The 23,920-nt window shown below is 41.1% G+C and overlaps 1 protein-coding gene across 2 annotated transcripts in view; it reads left to right on the top strand.

The window, feature by feature from the left end:
• The first annotated feature begins 6,850 nt into the window (after positions 1-6,850).
• Positions 6,851-23,920, top strand: part of NFX1 (nuclear transcription factor, X-box binding 1) — a 58,509-nt gene continuing 41,439 nt past the window's right edge. For both annotated transcript variants that reach the window (XM_019734262.3, XM_019734256.3), the window contains exons 1-5: positions 6,851-6,997; positions 10,534-11,532; positions 18,565-18,723; positions 19,693-19,770; positions 23,493-23,598. In XM_019734262.3, the coding sequence (XP_019589821.3) occupies positions 6,973-6,997; positions 10,534-11,532; positions 18,565-18,723; positions 19,693-19,770; positions 23,493-23,598 (1,367 nt within the window). In that variant the 5' untranslated portion in view covers positions 6,851-6,972. The remainder of the gene's footprint in view (positions 6,998-10,533; positions 11,533-18,564; positions 18,724-19,692; positions 19,771-23,492; positions 23,599-23,920) is intronic.

Genomic DNA, 23,920 nt, shown 5'->3' with positions numbered 1-23,920 from the left:
TGTAATTTTAATATCACTTCAGTCTAAAACCTCCACTGCAGAAACCAAATTTAATATAGTTTTAATATTGATTCAGCCTAAAATTTCCACTACAGAAATCTACTTACCCAGTGGCATTGTGGTATAGAGGAAAGAGCAAGGAACAATCAGGCTTGGGCCCTGGGTCTGCCATCTAATAACTACTAAGTAGTCTACTCACTTCTTTAAACTTTTATTTCCTTATTAGTAAAGTCATGCTTACGTCACAAAGCTCTGTGAGAAATAATTGAGGTAATTGTCATGAGTACTTTATGAACTGCAATGTGCTGTTCTCATATGAGGAATTATTAACAAAAAAACGGGGGCTCATTATTTTCTTGGGAGCTTCCTGGAGCACTACAGCAAGTTCAGATTCCTCGTTGATTTCGGGATCTTGAATGATCCATCCTCCCAGCCTCACTCAACCTCTCACCAATAGCATTCCGTTCTCCAGCCTTGCTGGGTACCTCACAATGCCACATGCACCAGCCTTTCATGTATCAGCAGGTCAATCCAATAAACATGTATTGAACACCCGCTCTGTAGCATCTCTATACCAACCCAAAGGATACCAAGAACAATCACAGTTCCTCTTTTCAAAACCACTGTCTAGTTATAGGTGGGGATGATACACACATGTAACCTTCTCCCACCCCTGCTAACCTCCCTCTCCTAAGAAGCCTTATAGTGGGAGGGCATACTACCTTCTTGAAACCTTCCTTGGCTTCTGTACAGAATTTCACTCAGCGCTTTAGATATTTCTTCCACTGTAGTTCCAGTCTTGGACTTCTCACCCTTCATACTCTCCTTGAAGATATCTCACACCCATGATTTTACCTATGCTCTAATAACTCAAAATAACTCAGACCTCTTTCTAATAAAATAACCTAGACTTCTTTCCTTATTATTTTCAATTCTGGGGATTTCCCCATTAAATGTCCCACCATTACCTAAAATCTAATGTGTAAATTAACATTATCTTGGGTTTTACTATCAGCAGACATTCCTGCTTTATTTTTCATCTTGCCAATATTATCAGTGACCCATATATTGCCAGTTTTAATGGGTGATAGTCCTCCAGCTAGACCTCATGAGTGCATTGGATACCAGTGGGCAATCATTCTACCAAAATTGCTTCTTCCTTGGCTTTTGTGATAATACCGGTTTCTGTTCCTCCGACTACTCTGTCTAAGACTCCTGAAATCCTCTACTCTCCAACCTTACAATGTTACTGTTGCTCAGGTTTGTAACCTTTATCCACCATACTTCTTTCTCTGCTCACTTATATTTGGTGATCCCCGCTATTCTCTCGGCTTTAACTACTGACTTCTATACTCCTTGATCTTGTACCTAAGTGTCAGAATCCTAGTTATATCCGGCTGTTTGCCGAACAATTATTTAGATGTTGCAGAGCCCACAAACGCTTCACATTCAAATGGCCAAGACAATCATTACCTTTTCCCCCAGTCCTGAATCACCTCCTGTTTTCCTTTTCTCCGCTAATAGAACCATTATCTTCCACCATTCAAAATAAAGCTCTTGAGTTGTCCTGGATGCCTACAATTAGCCTTATCCTACACAATTCATCCTTAAACCCCGCTTTTAACCCCTTAGTGTTTCTCAAATCCATCCCTGCTTCTTCTTCTTTCCCATCTCATCTCATCTTGGCCTAGACATCCCTCACATAGTCTTTTGGAATAAATGACTTGCTTTCTCTTTTTGCAGTTTCACTTCCTTGAGTCCATTCATCACAGACAGCTATACTTACCTTTCTAAAACACAAATCTGACCATATCATTCCTTTACTTAAAGTCATTCATGGTTCCTTGATACTTCCAACAGGGTATAAAAAGCTGCCTATGATTTGGCCCCTGCCTCTCATAATGGTTTATTGCTTAGTCTTTTCAGAACATCATTCTCTCTTTTAGAGAACTGCCTCCCTCTTTATAACGGTGTGATTGTTGGAAAAATGCCAATTAAGAGTAACGCTACCCTTACTCTTCTGAGCTATGGGAGTTGGACTTGTGACCAAGCCATGTCCATTGAAGTTTATCCCTCAAATTTCCTAAATGGAAATTAGGGGAAATGCTTTTAAAAATAAAAAAAACTGTCAGTAATGAGAACCCTGAGATACTGAGACCAGAGAGGAGCCGAGAGGCAGAAAGAATTCTCATGGCACTGAGCCCGGACTTCTGATCTTGGAGATTCCCAGAGTACTCCAAGTCTCTGCAACTCTTCCTTTAATTCTATGAGCTGTCTGTGAATTCTGCCAGTAAACCCCCTTTTCTGCTTCAGCTAATTGGAGTTAGGTTCTTGTCACTTGTCAGTAAGAATCCTGAAAAATTTCTCTGCAGCTTCTCTTCAGGCCATGTCCTATTTTTCAATTTTAGGCTATAATAATTGTTTCCAGTTCCCTCACATCCACCATGCAATCATGATTCCCTGCCTCTGTTCATATAATTTCCATTCCCTGGAGGTTATTAACAGCTTTGTCATTCTGCTAATTCTTGCTGTACTAGGAAAAGACCAAGAGTCAGGCCCTGGTCTGTCAATCCCAGTGAATTGAAGGAAAGTGGAAAGGATGAGTCCTGTGGTAGAGAGCCCCAGGCACCACATAACTTCTGATGATCACTCTTGTAGTGTCTCTGGTCAGTATCTCACTTGTTAATCATTAGAGAGAAGCAGAATTGAGGGCAGGTAGTCTCCTTAGGTTGTAATCTATCAACACTGGGAGTTGAGCAAGGGTAGAGGAAATTGGAATGATCCAACTGAGAGTAAAAGTTTGGCACTTCTACCTCTATTATCCATATCCCTTAGCTTTTCTTGTATGTTTTCATATAGCTAAATCACCTAGAGAAAGGAGTGTGTGTGTGTGTGTGTGTGTGTGTGTGTGTGTGTGTGTGTATTGCTGCCTGGGACCTACTCCCATGGATTCAGATATGTTCAGGATACAGTGTGGACACTTGGATTTTTAAAAGCTCCCCAGGTAGTTCTTAGATGTAGCCAGTTAAGAACCCCTGCCCTCAGGTGCCTGATCAGTCTGAACCTGTTTTCATGGACAAGCAGTATGGGCTGTTGCCATTAATAACTGCAAAGAAAAGATAGGCAAGTTTCCATCCAAAGAATGATTTGGGAAGTATTTCCTACTTTATTTTTTGGAAGAATTTGTGAAGGATTGGTGTCAATTCTTTGAACATTTAGTAGAATTCACTGATGAAGCCATCTGGGCTTGAGCCTTGTGGGAAGCTTTTTACTACTAATTCAATCTCTTTACTTGTTATAGGTCTAGTCAGATTTTCTATTTATTCTTTAGTCCATTTGGGTAGTTTGTTTATTTCTAGGAATTTGTCCATTTCATGTAGGTGATCTAATTTGTTAGCATGCAATTGTTCATGGTGTTCCCTTACGATCCTTTTTATTTCTGTAAGGTCGGTAGTAATGTTCCTTCCTTCATTCCTAATTTTAGTGAGTTCAGGGGTTTTTTTCTTGGTCAGTCTAGCTAAAAGTTGGTCAGTTTTGTTGTTTTTGTTTAATGAACCAACCTTGTTCATTTTTCTCTATTGTTTTCCTGTTTTTTAATTTCATTAATTTCTGCTCTAACCTCTATTATTTCTTTCCTTCTATTTGTCTTGGTTTAGTTTGCTCTTTTTCTAGTAGAAGGTTAGGCTGTTGACTTGAGATCTTTTTTTATTAATAAACTTAATTTTTTTAGTGTAGTTTCAGGTTCACAGCAAAATTGAACATAAAATACAGAGAGTTCCCATATATGCCCTAACCCCACAGATGCACAACCCTCCCTACTATAGACATTCTGCACCAGAGTGGTACATTTGTCACAATCCATTGACACATCATTATCACCCAAAGTACATAGTTTAGTTTTGGTGTTGAATACTCTGTGGGTTTTGACAATGTATCTACCATTGTAGGATCATACAGAATAATTGCATTGCCCTAAAAATCTGTGTTCTGCCTATTCATCCCTCCCTCCACCCAAAGCCCTCGCAACCACTGATCTTTTTAGTGTCTTCATAGTTTTTCTTTTTCAAGAATGTCATATAGTTGGAATCATACAGTATGTATTAGGTTGGTGCAAAAGTACTTGTGGTTTAAAAGGTTAAAAATAATTGGAAAAACTGCAATTACTTTTGTACCAACCTCATGGTTTTTTCAGATTGGCTTCTTTCACTTAGTAATATGCATTTAAGTTTCCTCCATGTGTTTTTCATGGCTTGATAGCTCATTTCTTTTTAGTGCTGAATATTCCATTGTCTGGACTTCTTTTTTAATGTAAATATTTACAGCTACAAATTTCCATCTGAGCACTGCTTTCATTGTTTGTCGTAAGTTGTGCTATGTTGTGTAAAGTACTGTTTGTATCGGAAAAGCAGGATAAATGCTTGCTTACTTCCATTTATTTACAAGATTTGAAAATAATGAGATTTCCTAGTGTGCCAGTAGTGAATTATTGCATTTCAGTTCCAAATGTATCCTTTTTGCCTGCTCTCCAAAATGGACTTGGACCCTTTAAATATTTATCCTTTATCAACTGGCAGGTGGTATTAAGCTTTGTCAATAGAGGGTGCCAGAGAGATATTGCAGGAAAAAAAGGCTTTGTTTCCTGTTTCTAGTGTTTTGGGTTAGGGAGACTTCTGTGCTGTGGGCAACTTCTCCAGAGCAAGGGACGTGGTTTCTTCAGCACTTCGCTTTTTCAGTGTATGGTGGCCAGCAGCCAGAAACTTCTCCTGGTACTCCGCCACAGGTGGTTTGTAGTAGAGTGCCTCTTGTGAGACACCGCTCCATGAATGGCTTTCTCCTGCAATCCTGCAAGATTTCTGGCAACTTCTGCCAGTGCAGCACCACAGTGGCTTCTCTGCCATCTAGTGAGCCAGAGCCACATCCTCTCTAACAAGATCTGCACCTCAGTTCTGGGTGATCTTCACTGGACACTTTATCTCAATCCTAGAGGTAGTCGCCGTTCATTCTATCACTATTCCTGTATTCTTTTAGAATCCTCTTTTGTATCTTGACTAGTCAATCCTTGTTACTCCAATCCCCTGCTATTTTTTATGTCTTTAAATGAATAAAACCTTCCCTGTTCAAATTACTCTGTGGTTCCTTTCTCCTGATTGGACCCAGACTGATACATCTGGTAATTTCTAATGGTGACAATAAGGTTTGTTTGATGAACTGTCAAAATTAAGGATTTATGTTCAAAAAAGGACAAAAAATAATAGGCAATAGAATAGAAGATGAAAATTGAAATGTCTACAAACTGACAAGGAATTGATATCTGTAATATATACAGATATCATCAATAGGAAAAAATAGAGCAGCCACAATAGAAAAATGGTCAATGGATATGAATAAGCACTTTAAAAAGAGGAAACTCAAAAGGTCATTAAGAAATGTCAGACTCATTAGTAATCAAAGAAACACAAAAAATGGTATCACATCACACCTGTTGGTTTGGGGAAAAAAAGTTTTGGAAGCTGGATAATGGTTATATCTGAAATATACCTCAGATCTGCCCTCTTCTCTCCACATTTACTGTCACTCTAGTTCAAAGCCACCACCATCATCTTCTGCATTAGCACAATACAAAAATGTAACTGGTCTGCCCACTTCTATTCTTGCTCCCCCATAATTCACTTTTCCCCTGGGAGCAGGAGAAACCTTTAAGTATAAATCAGGTACCACATCTTAGCTTAGAACCTTTCGATAACTTCCTATTGCTCTTGGAATAAAATCCATCATCACAGCCTGCAGGTGATCTGTGCGATCTTTCCTACCTCTCCAATTTCATACTGTGCCACTCTCATTGCTCACTATTCTCCAGCAAATATTGCAATATTGCAATAGAGATTTCCATCTCTATCCTTTCTCATAACCTTTGCTCATGCTGTTCCCTCTAAATTTACACATAGCTTGTTCCTTCTTATCTTTCATTCTACTCAGAGAAGCCTGGCTACATTTTCTGGAGCAGATCCTAGTAAGTCTGTCACTGCTGCTTTCTTTCATAACACCAACATAATTTGTAATTATTTTACAAATTGCTAATTTGTAAATATAAATTACTTAGTTTTTATCTCCCCTACTAGATAATGCACTTCATGAAGGCAGGGACCATGTTTGTCTTTTTCACCATTTACCTTCAACGCTCAAAGCAATGCCTAACAGAGTATGAATTAAAACGTATGTGAATGAATGAATCTATTTCGTTTTCATGGGGAAGCCTGGACCAGTGAATTACTTTACAAATGTAGATACTTCACACTTAAATGTTGTGTTCTATTTAGTAATGCAACAAAACAAACAAAAACTCCACACATTCATTTACAATTGTATACTTTAAAAGTAATCAGTGCCTCCAAACTGTACCCCTCGTGTTGTGTCCTGTTTTATTGTCATCTGCCTGTTCAAGTCCTTTACCGTTTCTCATATGTGGTTTATCGTTTTCTAACTGGGTAGTAAGAGCTCTTTGTATATTAGCTCTTGTTTTGCAGATATTTTTTCCCAAGATTGCCGTTTGACCACTCAGTTTTTTGTTTTTTTAAACCCCAAGCCTGAACTACTCTAGGACGGTCATGTCTGAGCTGACTCCAAAAGACCAGGTGAAGCTGGTTGGGTAAAAGGGCAAAGGAGCATTGTAACAGGTGAGCACAGTGAATCTCAAAAAGGAAAACGACGATTACGCAAGTCCCTGCCGACCCGCCTTCTTTCGCCCGCGTCCCTTGCCACCTACACCCAGCAGTCAACACCTTCCGCCCGGCGCCTGGCGCGTCTGTCTGACGTCACGGACTCAGCGACAATTGACTCAGCTCGCGCAAACTCTGTGGCCATCTACTAGGCGCGCAGATGCGAAAGTTCTCGCGGTGCCGGAAGTCCAGGGCACGTGACCGGGTGACAGCGCTCTCTGGACTACAGGGCTTGCTTTAGGTGTTGCGGCACGGGATGGCGGAGGCGCCTCCTGTCTCAGGTACTGTTCTGGCCCGCGCGGGAGTGGGCCCCTCTCGAGTTGCGAAAATTTGGTCACTGACGAATCCTAGGGCTTAGGCCATTCATATCACGAGAGTGGCGCGTACTAAGGTTGGGGATAGGGGCTTGGAAGGGCCAAGCCACGCGCGTGGTGCTTACGAAGATCTCGACCATTCTCGACTGCCGGGTTGTGAAACCCGGCAGCTGTGTTTCCAAAGAACGCGGGTTTGTATCTGCGCCCAGCGAGTCGATGCGGGTGTCCCGGCCTTCCCAGGGCAGCGGCCACATTGATCTCCGACCAGAGGGCGTCGACCGGATCACCGTCGGTGACTGGCGGGCTCTTGACGTGTAGTGGCTTTGCGAGCTGTGTTTAAGGTGTATTTGTGCGTTCTGGTGCAGCGGCGCCGCTGCGAGCCGAACACCTGTGGTTTCCAATCTCAGCCTGCCAAGAACTCGCAGTGTGACTGAGTCATTTTATTCATCTGTCAATTGGGAGTAATTAAGTTAATTCCTATGAAGACTCCTGCTCTGTACGTACCTATTCCATAATTGTTAGCTCACTACTCCTCCCAGAGTTGCCTCTGTGTGTAGAGACAACCTCATTTGGCTGTTAATATAACATCTATTTACATTACTTTCAGGGTGTACCTTAGATCTTTGTTTTGCAAACTTTTTGGACCCTGGCTGAAAAGGAACCTTTTACTCGTGACCTCAGTGTATACATACATAAATATAAAAGCGAACCAAGAGTTCCAGGAAGCAATGGTTTTCCATACTATCTGCAGTACCCTATTTTCTACTTCGTTTGTTAAAAATTCTTGTGATAACCTACTACATTGATTTGATTTCAGGACCCACTCTATCTGAAATACAGGGCAGCAATTTGCAGCAAGAGGTTTGTAAAAGTCATTGATTTGAGTCTTAGTAAAGCTACCTGCCAGCTACTGGGGTACTAAGAAGAGTAGGAATATATATGTATTGTGTACTGGCTGGCAGGTAAAATGTGTTTATTACTATGGATCTTGGTCAAAAAGTTGGAAAACACACTGCATTGTTGTACCACAGTCCTGATTTAGATTAAGTCATCTTGAGGGGGGCGGGGACTGGACCTTTTTAGGCTGGTGTTTTGTTATTCTTCCATCCATTCTTTTCCCAGATCCTCTAAAGTGGATCCGTTGATCTTCCCATCCTTAGGCTCACACCCTTCAGTGCTAGCAGCAGAATTGGGCAGGACTAGCTTTTAGTCATAGTTTTGGCCCCCAGTGTTGTACCCCAGGTTACAACTTCCTCCCCGTCTAATAAGGCAAAGTCCCCTTATTCCAGAGACCTCTCCACTCCCTCTTATGTGTCTCAGTTTGCTTTTGCCTTAGTTTCTATTCCAGGTTCTTAGTTCAGCATAATCTCTAACCCACACCTCCATCCGCACTCTAGGTTTAGATCTCTTGCCCACTCCTGTCCTCGAATAGCAGCTCAGTCCAGAGAGTATCTGGAATTGGAGTCTGCTTTGTCTCTGGACTTTATAATCTACTGTTTACTCTGCTCCACCCACCTGTTGGGCGCCTGCTGGTGCCGTGTTAGCTTGGATCTGGGATACCACTTGTACTATAGCCACGCTTTGGTGATGAGACATCCCATTTACTGAGTAACTTCCAGTGACGTAAAATAGTGGGGCGGAAAGGGTGTTTTAGATCTGTCTCTTAGGTCTAGTTTCTTGATTCTGTGCCCTTTTTCCCTTCCTTGTGTCTTTTAAGGGTTTTTCTGACAGCTTTGCCTACTACCTCATGTCTAGTAGAACATATACTGTATATGAATAAGTGCAGCCCTGTCTGGAATCTCCAGTTGCATCAACTCCTTACTGCTTAATGTGAAACACCCTTGTCCCATCCTTTACCAGGCTATTCTGAACAACTTTACTGACATTTTTTCTGTCCCTCTGAATCCTTGCTTCTTCAAGCAGGAAAGGACTACACAATCCCCACTTGGTCTAATTTACCCATTCCCACCTTTAAGTTATCTGTTAGGTTTCTGAACACCTTTTCTGCCACCTTCTGAATTTGTCTAATCCTCTTGCCATTTTGTAAGGCCTTCTACCCTATCCCCAGAATTCTACCATTGTGAAAGCTTTCAGGACAAATCCTGGATTGAATGAGAGGTTACCCTATGACTTTTATGATCTCATTCAGTTATTTAATATATGTTTCTGTGGTAACAGCTGCCCAATCTCTGACAGTGTAGTGTAGTAATACTGTAAGTGCATGGTGTCTAGAGCCACGTAGCTTGGGGTGGAATCCTGAATCTGCTTTAGAATACCCCTATGGCCTTGGGCAAAGTACTTACTTTCTCTGTGTCTCAGTTTTCTCATCATGAATGTAAGGGTTAAATTAGTTAACACATGTAAAGTGCTTAGAACTGCTTGGCACATGTGAAATACCTAATCTAATAAAGTACCTAACAGACGTGTTAAACCTGAAATCCACAGGCTCTGCCCTGCACCCATCTGTGGTCAGGCCTGTGTGTTTCAGACAGTCTGTAGTCCTAACAGCAGTAGCAAAGCACCATTTTAACCACTTTATACATGTTACTAACTTGTTTTAGTCTTCGTAACAACTCTAGATGTAGGAATTATTATTTCCATTACGTATAAGAAAACTGGGGTAAAGACACAATAAGTGATAAGCAGGGACTTAAACCCATGTCTTCCAGGCCCTATCAATTCTTGGTATATTCTATATGTTACACATAGTTCTGACTTTGCTACTAACTAGTTTTAGGCAAATCATTTTGTGTTTGGGTTTTAGGGACTGAGTTGACTATACAAAGAAGCATCTTGTGGAGGATAAAACGAGTGGGTTGAAGGGGCATATGCTTAATTTTTGAGACTTTGAGATTCTGGACTATATTATAGACGTTATGTATGGAAAACCTAAAATATATTCCTGGGGGGAAGAGGTGGGAACTAATGTACTCACTATACTAAGTACCATCTATATAAAATCATGTTTAAATTTTATAGTAACCCTTTGAAGTAGTATTATCATCTTTTGTCATGGATGAGGACCCTAAGGCTAAAAGCAACCAAATGATATCCCTAAGCTCCTAACATAAGTGCGAGGGCCAGACTTTAAACTGATTTTGGTTGATTCCAAAGTCTGTTTACTTGATACTTCACAATGCTACTTTAGAGTTTTGAAAGACCACATGGAATCTTCTGAGTGACGTCTCTCCCCTGAACTATTTGCTGACCTGAAATTTTTTTTATAAAATAAGTGCATGTATAAGTAATGCCTCATGGCCCAGGTGAGCAGTTTTACTTAGCAACTGTCAGCGGTGGCTGTTGGTGAGGCTGTCGGACATGGGTTAATCAGTTTCCACAAGCACCTTGAACCCATCGCCATCACAGGAAACGTAGGACTTACTAAGAGCCTGTTTTATACAAAATCTTTAAGAAAATAACTTCTAGATATGGCTTAGAGTCTTCTGGGCTTCATGGGTGACCAATTAATTTCTTTATTGGCATGTCTATTTTTTATGTTCTAGATACTTTAAAATTCAATACGGATGCTGCTGAATTCATTCCTCGGGAGAGAAAAAATTCTGCTCTAAATTGTGGGAATCAAAGGAGACTAGATTCTAATCGGATTGGTAGAAGAAATTACAGTTCACCGCCTCTGTGTCACGTTTCCAGGCAAATCCTTTATGATGACATCTCTACTGTTTATCAGCACAGTTATCATCCTTCAGGAAGCAAACCTAAGAGTCAGCAGACTTCTTTCCAATCTTCTGCTTCTAATAAATCACTCAAGAGCCTTCAGAATCAACCTGGACAGAAACTGAGGAGTGAAAAGCAGCATATCAGAGTCAAGCGAGTACAAAGTCTCACTGACCAGACGTCAGATGCAGCTGGCTTAGAAAGCAGGGCCAGGTCAGAGAGTGGGACAAACCCTAGAGAGCACAGCCCTGCTGAGAGTGAGAAGGAAATTGTCGGTGCAGATCCCAGGGGAGCAAAACCCAAAAAAACAACCCAGTTTGTATACAGCTATGGTAGAGGACCAAAAATCAAGGGGAAACTCAAATGTGAGTGGGGAAACAGAATGACTCCCAAACCTGAGGATGCCGGACCTGAAAATACCAAACCTGTGGGGGTTATCCACCCTGACTCTTCAGACACATCCTTTAGAAAAGGAGTATTGGATGGGTCTGGGGCCAAACGCAATGAGCAGCGAAGACACCCACAGAAAAGGCCTCCCTGGGAAGTGGAGGGGGCCAGGCCACGACCAGGCAGGAATCTACCAAAACAGGAGGGCCAACGACACACAAATGCAGGACCCAGGAACAACATGGTCCCCATTCCAAAGGATACTCTTAATGAAAGACCAGCAAAATCCGTCTGTGACAATGGGAACTTGGCAGTCATCAACAAGTCTTCCAGAAGGGTTACCCCAGAGAAATGTGCCATAAGGAGGCAGGACCCTCAAGTACCATCTTTCCCCCGAGGCAAACAGAACCCTGTGCTAAAGAATGTGGAAACACACACAGGTAAGTCTACCTAGAGGGGTGGAAATATTTTGTTTTTTATTTTAAATTTCTGAGTAAGTGATGTATTTACACAATGTAGAAACCAGAAAGTATAAAAAGGTACCCAGTAAAAAAAAAAAAAAAAATCTCTTTCTCTCCTTGTTCATCATCTGCCTGGGCTGTGTCATCACCCTCTCCCTTCTCCAGTAAGTGGTAACCATTTACTTAGTTTTTATGTCATAAGCAAATACGAGTAAGGAACATTTTTCTTAATACATTTAGTGAGAGTTTTGGAAAATGCAAATATGGGGTGGTATAGATGCTTGCACGATTTGTTTTGAATTGTGAAAGCACAAATCGGGTACCGTCTCTCCACTGCCTCTTCTGGTTTCGGCCTGCAGCATGTATTGCCTGCTCGTCTGCAAGAGTTCCTAACTAATCTCGCCATCTCCAGTTTCTCTTATAGTTCCTCTCCCAGCAGCGTCAGAGAGGTCAGAGAGCGATCTTTCTAAAACTCATATTGAACTGTGTCATCCCCTTGCTTAATTTTGTTCACTTTTTCTAATCACCTACAGAGTCTGGCTTCTGCCTTACCGAACAACTCCATCTTCTGCTGTGTCAATCCCCACCACGTTTTATTCCCTGGACTCTATACCATTTCATCTTGCCATACTGTTGCATGTTGGCTCCCTCTGTCTAAAATGTCTCCCACTCAGCTCACTGGTGAATTCTTACTTAAAAATGCAAAAGCTAGTATAGTCACATGTCCAGGAAAACTTTTCTCACCTCTACAGATAGCATTAATCTTTTCCAGCCCTGTGACATGTCTTTCTCTTACATACATAGATGCTTCCATTATAGCACTTACACTGGAAACCATCATTTGTTTATGTATCAGTGCTCTCCACTAGTCTGTAAGCTCCTTGAAAGCAGAGACTATCTTCCCATTTTTGTATCCCTGTTACCTAACACAGCTCTTAAAACATAGTAGGTACTCAGCTCTGATAGGAGGTTCTTCCTTACGTTGAACTGAAAACTTCTTTCCTATAAATACTTTCTATCTCCTGGTTCAAGTTCTGTCCTTGATAGGAGAAAGCAACTAGTCTCTCTCCCCATAATTTCCCCCCTCTTATTGCAAATCAGCTTTCTGCAGTAGTCGAAGACTTCTCATTTTGCCCTGACGATACATATTTCATCTAGGCTAAATAGCTTCATTCTACTAGCTCTTCTCATGGATCTTCACCATTCTGGTCTCCCTCCAGTTTAGTATGACATACAGCCTAACACATGAAGCCACTGCCTGCCTGGGCCTGTTTTTACACTGGTCTATAGTTCTTCTTGTTCTTGTTTGTTTCACCAGGCAGTCCTTCTTGGGACCTCAACTTGTGTGTGAACCAAGGCAATGTTATATCAGAGTTATTTTTGAATTCTTAATGCTGGTTTCCTATTGCTTCATAATGAATTACCACAAATGCAGTGGCTTAGGATAACACAAATTATGTCAGAGTTTCTGTGAATCTGGGTCAGGAATCTGGATGTGGATTAGCTGAGTTCTCCACTCAGACTCTCACAGGACTGAAATTTGGTCAGGGATGCAATCTCATCTGAGGCATCCTCATTCATACTTACTGGTTGTTGGTAGGAGTTAGTTTTTTAATGGGTGTAGGACTGAGATCCCCATTTTCTTGCTGGCTATTGGCTGGGGATCACTCGCAGCTTCTAGAGGCCACCCACAATTCCCTACCATATGGCTCTCTCTACAACATGGTAGTTTGCTTCTTCGAGGCCTACTGGAAAGCATCTGCTACAGATTCTTCAAATCTCTGACTTCTGTCTCTGATCTCTAGACTTTTTAAAAAGGACTTTCCTGATTAGATCAGGCCCATCCACGCTCAGGGAGGAGATTATATAGGACATGCACACAAAGGGTTGGGAATCTTGGAGGCCATCTTTGCCTAACAAATCTCTCTTGGTTTCACATCCCCACATATTCATGAGAACACTTGATTCATATTTACTGAGTAAATACTATGTGTCAAGCACGGTTCTAGGTACTAGGAATACAGCACTGATGGATTTGCATTCTGGTTGGGAAGACAGGCAGAAAGCACTTAAATATTCACTCTGTCAGGTGGTGATAAGGGCTAAAAGCATATAAAGCAGATTGAGGACAGAGTAACAGAGGTGCTAGTTTGGGTAGCTTGGTGTCTTTGATGAGGAGACATTTCAGCAGAGACCAGAAGTGCAGAAGCACACCATGTGGCGCTCTGGAGACGAGCATTCCAGGCAGGGGTGAAGTAGGTGTAGGCTGGGGTGGGAGGGCAGCATTGTGAGCAATGAAGAGGAGGTTGAGAGAGGAGGTCAGGGAAATCACGGGGGCTAGAGCATGAGAGGCCCTTAGATTTGGTTCTGAGAAAGAAAATGAGAAGCAGCTGGAAGGTTTTGAGAAAAGGGATGGTATGATTTCCCTCACTCAACATTCTAAAACGATGGTTCAGCCTGCTGTGTGGAGAATAGGCTCTCAGGAAGCAAGGGACGAGGTAAGCGGCCATTGGAGTAGTTCAGGTAGTGGATCACGGAGACTTGGACTCGGGTAGTCGTGGGGGGAGAGGTAAGAATTGGTTAGAATTTGAATGTATTTGGAAAGTCCAACTGACAAGATTTGCGGGTAGACTGGATGTTGGATGCAAGAGAATGAGAGCAGGGGAGGGTGAAACCAAGGGTTTTGTGCCTGAGCAATGTAGAACAGAATTGCCATGTACCGAAGTGGTAAAGCCTGGGAGAGGAAAAGGTATTGTTTGTTTTTAAAACTTTTCAGTTTGGAATAATTTGAGATTTACAGAAAAGTTGCAAAGATAGTACAGAGAATTCCTAAATATCCTTCACCCACCTTCCTCTAATTTTAACATCTTACATAACCACCTCTGGTCCTTTATCAAAACAGAGAAATTAATGCTGGTACCACAGTATTAACTGAACTGCAGATTTTATTTGGATTTCCCCAGTTTTTCCACTAATGTCCTTTTTCTGTTCCAGATTCCAATCCAGGATACCATGTTACATTTAGTCATCATGGCTGTCATCTCCTCTGATCTGTGACGGTTTCTTAGCCATTCCTTGTTGGAAAAGATGTTTTTGCATGTTTTGCTTTGTCTACCCTTGTTCAGGAAAGAAAGAATTTGGTTAATTAAATTTGAGTTACCTATTAGACTTGCAAATGGATATGTTAAGTAGGGAGCTGGATATAAAATTCGGGGAAAAGATCTGGATTAGAGATTTAAATTTGGGAATTGTCAGTATAGAGATGGTGTTTAATGGACTAGTGAAGGTCACCTCAGTGTTGCTGGAGAAGAAAAGTTTGAGGATGGAGCCTCCTATACACCTCAGGGTTTCAAGGTTGGAAGATGGGGATCCAGCAAAGGAAATGAAGAATGAGTACCAATTGAACTACCGGTAGGAAGTGATACATGTTCTAAATACCAAATAAAAAAAGAATTCAAGGAGGAGGGAGAGGTGGAATGTGTTAAATGCTGTTGATAGGTCCAGAAAGATGACAACTGCATGTTGACTATTGGATTTGGCAATGTGAAGGTTATTGACCTTGATAAGAGCAGTTTTGGTGGAGTGGTGGAGATGAAAGCTTGATTGGAATGGAGAGAGGATCAGCCCAAATATAAGTCTCCATGGCTATTTGAGAGTGGTCTGCTTGCTGTCATTTTGTACTGGGAGAACCTAGCACTGCTCCTGTTGTCCCAGACTGTCTGGATCCCTCATTCTGTGGTGACAAAATCCTTTATATCCTTGATCTGTTCCTGCTCTTAATTGACTTACAGCCTTCTCTCAGTTCACCACTTTCCTTACCGCCTCTCAGAGCCTGTGCTTTCCTTTATCCCACTTAGTTTCTGGAAGATGGGGAGAGCATACTCCTTCTTCCCCAGTGTCATTTCTAAACTACTCTCCCATTCTAAACTATTGATTTTTTGTATCAACATCCCTGCACCATTGAACCTAATGCTACATCACCTTTTGGCTACATCACCTGTCATATCTCCTTATCTCTGTCATTTATTCGCCTCCAGGTCACCCAGCCCCAGCCCTCATGTATTAATGCATGTAGCCTATATCTTTTCTCTACCTCAGTGGTTCTCAATGTGTGATCCTAGCGCAGCAGCCATCAGCAACATATGGGAACTTTTTAGAAAAGCATATTCTTGGGCCTCACCTCAGATTCACTAAACAGAAATTATGGGAGTGGGGCCCAGCAGTCATATCTTTTACCAAGCCTCCAGGTGATTCTAAGGCAGGATCAAGTTTGAGAACTACTGATTTACCATAAATCCTGCTGTTATTCTGGGTGACTTTAGTGATCATGTGCATTGTGCCATCCTCAGGTTGTTGGCTCTTATCACCTGCAGTGACCTTCACTTTCATTCCACCTCCATATCCACTACCAAGGAAATAACCCTGGGGATGACCCATCTCGGAAATCTTAAAGTCTTACGTTCTACTTTCTGACCATAAGTTCCTGTCCTTCCGCCTCCCTCAGTTTCTTCTCCCACTACCAGTTTTGCCAGCCTCCTACCTTTGTTCCCTCTCTAGGCGGGCCTTATCGTAGGGGATTTGAAGTATTGGCCTTTGCCCAGCCATTTGGCAGAATCCCATCCCTGGATCGATGATGCATTGTACCTTTCCTCCTCCAGATCTGGGTAACAGAATGCTGTTCTGGGATATCCCGTAATAGTGCAGATTTGGTGCTGCTGCAGTTCGTTTGCCTTCTCAGGGAAGCCTTCCTGATGCCTCTGTTTGAAACTATATTTTCCCTACTGCCAGGATTCCCTGTCCTCCTTTCCTGGTTTATTTTTCCCCATAGCTCTTATCACTATTTGATGATGCTATATATATTCATTATTTGTTTATTGTTTCCCTTTCCCTACTAGGTAATAAACTTCATAAAGGCAAAAAATTGTCTGTTTTGTTCACTGTATATCCTTAGTGAGTAAAGAGTGCCTGACTCATAGTAGGTTTTCAATAAATATTTTTGAATAGTGGTCTCCAATCTTGGCTTTCAGCACTGCCCATTTCCTCTTATTGACCTTGGTCAGCTCTTTCCCATTTTCATCTAAAACTACTCCAAACGTTTTCCACTCTTATTCAAACCTGTTTAACATTCATGTTCCTCAAACCTTCCTAACATTCATCTCCCTCAATCTCAGCGGCCCTCATTGCCTCCTATTTCATTGAGAAAGGAGAGATCATCAGGTATAATTTTCTCAACTTTTTGCTCCCTTTCTGCAAACTCAGAGGCATCTGTGCCCATCCTTCCTTTATCTTTCATTCTGAGATCTCCTTTATTTACTTTCATCAACCTTTTCACATTTACTATTCCAAGTTCTCAGCCTGAAGATCTTCCCAAACCTGTCCTACCCTCCACGAGAAAACTTTCCTTTACGTGACCTCCCAGTAGTGTTTCCTTTCCTCCCGTTCCAGTGTCATCTGCTTTGTTTCCTTTTTTCTATTTTGATTCACTTTTCAGTCCTCTGCCACCATTACCACCTAACTCAGAGAGCTGCTGGTAAGGTTATGAATGGTTTCCATTTGCTACATCCAGTGGACAGATGTATTTCAGTCCTTTTTATCCTGGATTTCCCTTTGAGTTTGATGCAAAGATGGAGTCTTGTTTGAAATGTAACTTCCTTGACTCATTTGTTCCTACATCCACTCATTTGATAAATATTTATCGAGCACCTGGTATATACCAGGAACTGGAAATATTAATAGTGAACAAGGCAGACAAGATCCTGTCTCTACCTCACAGAGCATATGGTCTCAGGGTGTTTCTTTTTTTTTTTTTTAAACATTAAATTGGAAACACAAAGTAATCTTAGGGGAGCTAATATAACGGAAGTATTAAAATGTGAGCTTTTGAGTCAGGTAGCAGTGAGTTTGAATTTTGACATTTTGATTTCTAGCTTTCTGACCTTGGGTAAGTGATTTTACCACTTTTAGTCTCAGTTTCTTCATCTATAAAATGATACTCACATTACAGCCTTGTTAAGAGAATTAAATAATATGTGTAAAGTACTTTAGCATAGCACTTGGCTAGGTGTATTTAAGGTTAGTTATTTTATTCTTATAACCTATTTGAATCTGGAAACAAAATAATATTGTGAGATAAATGCTAAAAGTATGTAGTCAAAAAATAAAAAAAGTCAACTATAATTGAAAATTAAAAATTATTTTTAAAATATTCAAAAAATCATATATATATATACATGATCCATACATACATATATATACATCCATACATACATACATACACACTCATCTCTGAAAGCACTTGGCTATACTTAGGATAGAGAGATTGCTAAGATCAGATGAGTATTTGGGGGAAAAAGTCTGGAAATGGGTGAAGGTGTTGAATAAATTTGGGAGGATTCTTGTGATGCCATACACTGGTCTCTCACTAGATGGCGAGCTTCTGGAGCCAGGGACTGTTTCCTTCAGTCTGGTAACCTTACTATGGGGCTTGTGGTGGATGCCAAGCATATCTTTGTTGAGTGAATCGGCTATAGACTTTCAGGGCAACTACTAGAACCATCTCACTGCCATGGTTGTTGGAACCTGTCCAGGCTTAGGTTGCTTGCAGCTGACCATTCACAAGCCCCTCCTTAGCCTGAATCCATGGGTCTGGTAGGTCCAAATCGTCCCAGATTCAGGAGGGCAAGGCAAGGCCCTGTAGCACGCTGCTTCTGTGGATGCTCAAGCTGTGTGATGAGGGGCATTTGGTTATTCTGGTTGGTTCCTGGACAGTGTCTTGGCAATGCGTCCTCAACTGTGGGAATCCCCCTCCCCCGCATGTGTACTCGCTCGGCCTGTACCACAACATATTCCTGCCCCTTCTTGGCTCAAACTCTGAACAACCACCTTACTCAGAGTCAGACATCCCTTAAACCTCTGTGTTTGGGTTCTCTCAAATGCCTTGCCGATCCTTGGCTGGCTAAAGTAAGGATTGGTTTTCTCTATTTGAGTTTATCTGTTTTGTTTTTTAAACAGGTTCTCTAGTTGAACAGCTAACTACAGAAAAATATGAGTGCATGGTATGTTGTGAATTGGTTCGCGTCACGGCTCCAGTGTGGAGTTGTCAGAGCTGTTACCATGTGTTTCATTTGAACTGCATAAAGAAATGGGCAAGGTCTCCGGCATCTCAAGCAGGTCAGTCATTTCTTTTTTCTGAGTAGTTATTCTCACCCATTTGATATGTCCGCTTTTAAAATGCTACTTAGTAATTCCTCTTGAATATTTTATCTGCTGAGAGAGTAGTTTGTCTCAATCACATGTTTCAGATGACCAGTATTAAACTGTACATCTTAAGTCAGCTAAACATAACAATATTAAAATATATTTAGGTACAATAAAATCAGTCACTTCTACTGAAAATGGTAGCTTTTATCCAAGTAGCAACTATAGAAAACATTTCTTGGATAGTTTGCTTTAGAAAATTTATAGAAAGCAATTGTTTAATTTACACTTGGAATGTTGAAGTTGTTTTGCCTTTAACAAATCTCCTCCATAGTATTTTGTGGGCTTTTCCTAAAGGCTACTAGTATTTATGGCTAATGCAAATATTAATAATACGGTTTTTGAACTGTGGCTCTTCAAATTTAAGATATCTGGGTTTTCCTGTATGTATTCAAATATTTTTATCTTTTTTTTTTCAAGCCAAGATTCTGATAATGTTTACCTTGACATTAGAAATATTGTAATAGAACATTATCACCACAAAATGAAATGATAATTATGTGATGTGGTGGAGGTGTCAGCTAAAGCTGAGATGATAATCATATTGTGATATATAAGTGTATCAAAGCAGCATGTTGTATACCTCACACTCACACAATGTTATATGTCATTTATATTTCAATTAAAAAAAGAACAAAATACCCACTTGATTCATTGTATCTAAAGTCCTTATAAATATAAGCCTAAATGCAGTATTTAAGCAGAGCATTCAGTATTGTGAATTTCGTTTCTTTAATGTCTGATATTCTTAACATGGAAATTACTACCACTGCTTCAATGTTATGCCTTCCTATAGGTTTAAATTTTTAAAAATTACATGTCCTTTTCAAAGGAAATTATTTTGGTTTTCTCTCATTTGTTTTTTTTTTTTTTTTTTGGCAGATGGCCAGAGTGGTTGGAGATGCCCTGCCTGTCAGAATGTTTCTGCACACGTTCCTAATACCTACACTTGTTTCTGTGGTGAGTTTTTTGCATGCCTTGGAGTCTCTTTCACTTCATGCATCAGTTCCCAGCCCAAGAGAGGTGGTCTGCTGGGCATGTTTTAGACGTTACTAATAAAACTTCAAAGCTACAGGAGCTTACAAGACATATGCATGTGATCCATTATGCAGCTAGAGTCAGGGTTCTTTGTGCTCTTGGCAGGCTGTTCTGGAGACGGGCCTTCACATCATGCCCGTCAGGCTCTCGCTACTTCAGAGCAGTAGTGCTGCTCTCCTTGGTCTTAGCTTAGACCAGAGCTGATCAGATGGCCGAGGCGGGTATAGACCTGGGCTCCTCACCCATAGCTGTAGCAGCTCTGATGTTCCAGATTTGAGCAGCATGAGTAAAAAGTAGTGTTGAAGTGTACTTTATTGTAACCCAAGGAATCAGTCATTGGTCTGTAATAAAGAGAGAGATTTTCATAGACCAGCATTATTAACTCAATCCTTGTGCTCTCTCTCTTTATGGAATGCTTCTTCCTGTTTTTGAATAGCTCAGTTCCCCTGTGTGTTAGGAAAAAAACTTTCTGTGATCCAGATGCTCATTCCTGCTGCTAGCCTATTTCCTGCATGTCTTTCCCCGCCTCCCCCCGCCCCAGCCCCCCCCCTTCCTGCCTATCTTTTAACAACTAACCTTTACTATCTGGTTGTTGAGTTTTCCAATTTTGTTTCTTAAGCATGTCTACCTTCTTGAACCATTGCATTTTTGCTTCTGACCTTGTTACCTCACTGAAACTATATTCAGAAGTCATCAATGACCCCTGCCTGACCAAATCCAGAGCTGATTTATAAGTTCTTAACCTTTTGGCAACACAATAGCCCTTTACACTTGACCATGCCCTTCTTGAGAGACTAGCTCTTCCTGTTCTTTCTGCAAACTCTCCTTTTTCCTTTTTTTTCTAACTAATTTGCTCATATTTCTCCTTTCCCATTACTTAACTAGCAGCTTTCACAAAGAGGCGGTCATTGACCATCAACTCTAACTTCTAGACTTAGTCTCTTGGTGAATTTATCAACTTTCTAGAATGCTCATCCCCTTCTTTTTTTAAAAATCCTTATCCATATTCAAGATCTGACTCCAAACATTCTTTTGCAAAGGAAGCTTCCCTTTCTTATTTGTGTTCCCAGTTTGACCACTCTTTTATTCAGAATCTACTGGTCTTATATGTTTTATTGCCAAAATCTGAGCTTTTTAGATCCTAAGTTAGTATTCATTGAAGGAACGAATATTCTAGAATGTAAAACTAGAAAGGTAGCATGAAACTGGAAGCAAGAGGTCAACAGAAAAAACACTCTCTGACAAATTAGATATGAGACCCTGTGAAGGCAGAAGAATGCAGAGTGAAGGTCGAAATGATCGGAGCAAGGTAAAATGGTGTGGGAATGCAAATAATGGCCTTATTTTACTTGATGATTTTGCCCCACTCTGCTCTTCTGGAAGGCTATTAATTTAACATACTTTATTGAGAACTCGTTAATGTACAGACACCATGAAGAAACAGAGGGTATAAGACTTATTTATTGATTTTTTTCAGAACTTACAGTCTGAGAGTTAAGACTTATTGTTTTACTTAATTAACCTACTGTTCCACTAAAGCACAAAGTGCTATGGGTGATCTTTGGGGTGAGCTATGACTTCTGGCTGGATGATTAAGGGAAGCCTTCATAAAGGAGGTAGAATTAAACTGAGATTGAAAACCAGGTAAAACCTTGGTAGGAGGGAAGATTTCTTGAAGAGGATAGCATAAGCAAACGTTAAAAACCAAGACGGCTTAGGATCTATTGGGAGAAGAGGTAGTCATCTGGTTATGGAGCCCAGGGTCTATGAAGGTGGAGGAGCAGGAGATGACTAGAAAGGTGGGGCTGACTTCTGGATGCCAGGCTTAGACGTTGGGACTACATTTGGCTGGCAGGCTGTGGGATGCCCCTGAGGGCATCAAAGCGATTCTTTATGGAGCTAAATCGCATGGCAGTGAGTGAAGTAGTGCAGGGCCTAAACAGTTTGGGGACTTGTACTAACCCAAATGATGAATAATAAAAGTCTTTTATGGGTGTTAGAGTGGGACAAAAGGAGGGGACACAAGATTTCAAAGGTAAACAGGGTTTAACAGCAGTGGGAAAGGGAGGAACCTAAATGTAGTTCTAAAGTTTCCTGTTTTTGGAAATGGTGATACCAAGGACAGAAAAGGGTAGGTCAGGAGAGCCAGGTTTGTGGGGGGGACAGTGAATTCTATTTCGAGATACTGAGTTGGAGGAGTAAGACACTCAGTGAGAGATGTCCAACAAGAGGTTAGGAATATTTGAAGAGCCGTCAGGACTTGGCAATAATAGTTGTGGCAGTTGAGAGTAGTAGATGAGACCCGAGTGGGGTAGGAGCAAAAAAATGGTCTGATGCAGAACCCTGGTAGAAAAAGAAAAAAGCTTTAAAAACCATTTAGAATCAGGGAAAAGAGGGGGAGCCTTTAAAATATGGCTGGGGAAAACCAGGGCACTGTATTGGAGCAAGAAAGCCCAGAGGCAGGGAAGCTTTCCTAGTGCTGTGGAGATGAGTTTCTGGCCAGTAGAGGCATTAGAGCAGGAGTCGAGGGGGAGATGAGGTGAGATATACGAGGTAGGGAAATTGACAAGATTTGGTGATTAATGAGAATATTGAAAGAAAGAGAGGAGGAGAACTCTAGCTTTTGAGTTTGTGTGACTGACAGGAATGGTGTCACTGACAGAAATAGGGAACACTGAAGAGGGCGGAGTCTAAGAGAGAAGAGGCTACCTTTGGTCGCAGGTGTAGGCAGTTTGAGGTGACGGTGAAACTGTGAGCACATGTTCAGCAGACGGTTGGACATATGGGACTGAAATTGAGGGTTCAGAGCAATGCAGAAAAAGATTTGGGGGTCATTGGCCTTTACGTGTATTAAACTTCACAGCATGAATAAGATTTCTGAAAGAGACAAGCTAGAGAGAAAAGCAGAGCCCAGGGATTGGGGACAGACTGACGTGGAGGCTGTAAATTGTCCTAGTGAGGATGAATTCTTCAAGGGCAAGGAGTTGTGTGCCTCAGTTTTCCTCTTCTTGCCTCTATGCTAAGTTCATGGAAGATGCTTACTAAAGATTTGCAGTGACATTGATTATAAAAATACAGCTCTTTTATGCCTACCTTATAGCTTTAGAATAGGCGAGTTCCTACAATCCAGGTTACTTACGTCGTTTCCATCTCTTATTGCTTCTCCCCGCGCTCCCCACATTGCTCTCTTCCCTTATTCCCTCTTTCTGATCCTTACAGAAGATATTCCCGTATCAATTCAAGAGCCCATTTACAGAGGTCTTATCTTTTGGATCTTTTTTCTTGATTAAATATATCCATTAGTCAAAGTGGCATTTTTATAAGTAAAATAGACTTAAAAAAATTATAAAGTTTATTTGAGTCAAACTGACAACATGTGCCAGGGAACAAGATCTCAGATGCTCTCAAAAATGACTTTATCTTTTCCAGGTAACCCAGAATTTAAGATTTATCTTACTCAGTGAAGCTTTTGATGAGTAGCATTACATTCAACTTTTTATTTTAGGATGTGTAATAATATGTTTGTTGAATTAGTGAAAACCACATTGCTGTTCCATGCTGTCTACCTGTATTGTATTATTTCACTAAAGTCTAGGATGCAGTTGAAGTCTGTACCATTGACTCTCTGATCTGCTATGTTTTAGGCAAAGTAAAGAATCCTGAATGGAGCAGAAATGAAATTCCGCATAGTTGTGGTGAGGTTTGTAGAAAGAAACAGCCTGGCCAGGACTGCCCACATTCCTGTAATCTGTAAGTTGGAATCCTAGACCACTGGGAATTCTCGGTGGACACGCTTTGCTCATGGCTTTGTGTATATACATTTGGTTAGCATGTAAGAAGATGGGGTAAAAGGCAATGTAGTACCATTTATTGAGCAGTTATCCTGTGCCAGGTACTCTGCAGGAGTTCACTCACTGAATCTGTAAAACAGCCCAATGATGTATAGATATTTATCATCTTCATTTCACATATGAGGCTCAGAAAGGCCAAGCATCTTGCCCAAGGTCACAATACTAGGACATGGTAGAGCTGGGATTTCCATACTAGGACATGGTGGAGCCAGTGCCCCTCT

The sequence above is a fragment of the Rhinolophus sinicus genome, chromosome 16 (assembly GCF_057876585.1).
Source record: "Rhinolophus sinicus isolate RSI-liver-muscle chromosome 16, RSI-T2T, whole genome shotgun sequence".
NCBI classification, from domain to species: Eukaryota; Metazoa; Chordata; class Mammalia; order Chiroptera; family Rhinolophidae; genus Rhinolophus; species Rhinolophus sinicus.
Note: the sequence above shows the minus strand (reverse complement) of the source record. Positions and strands in the feature narration are given on the sequence as shown.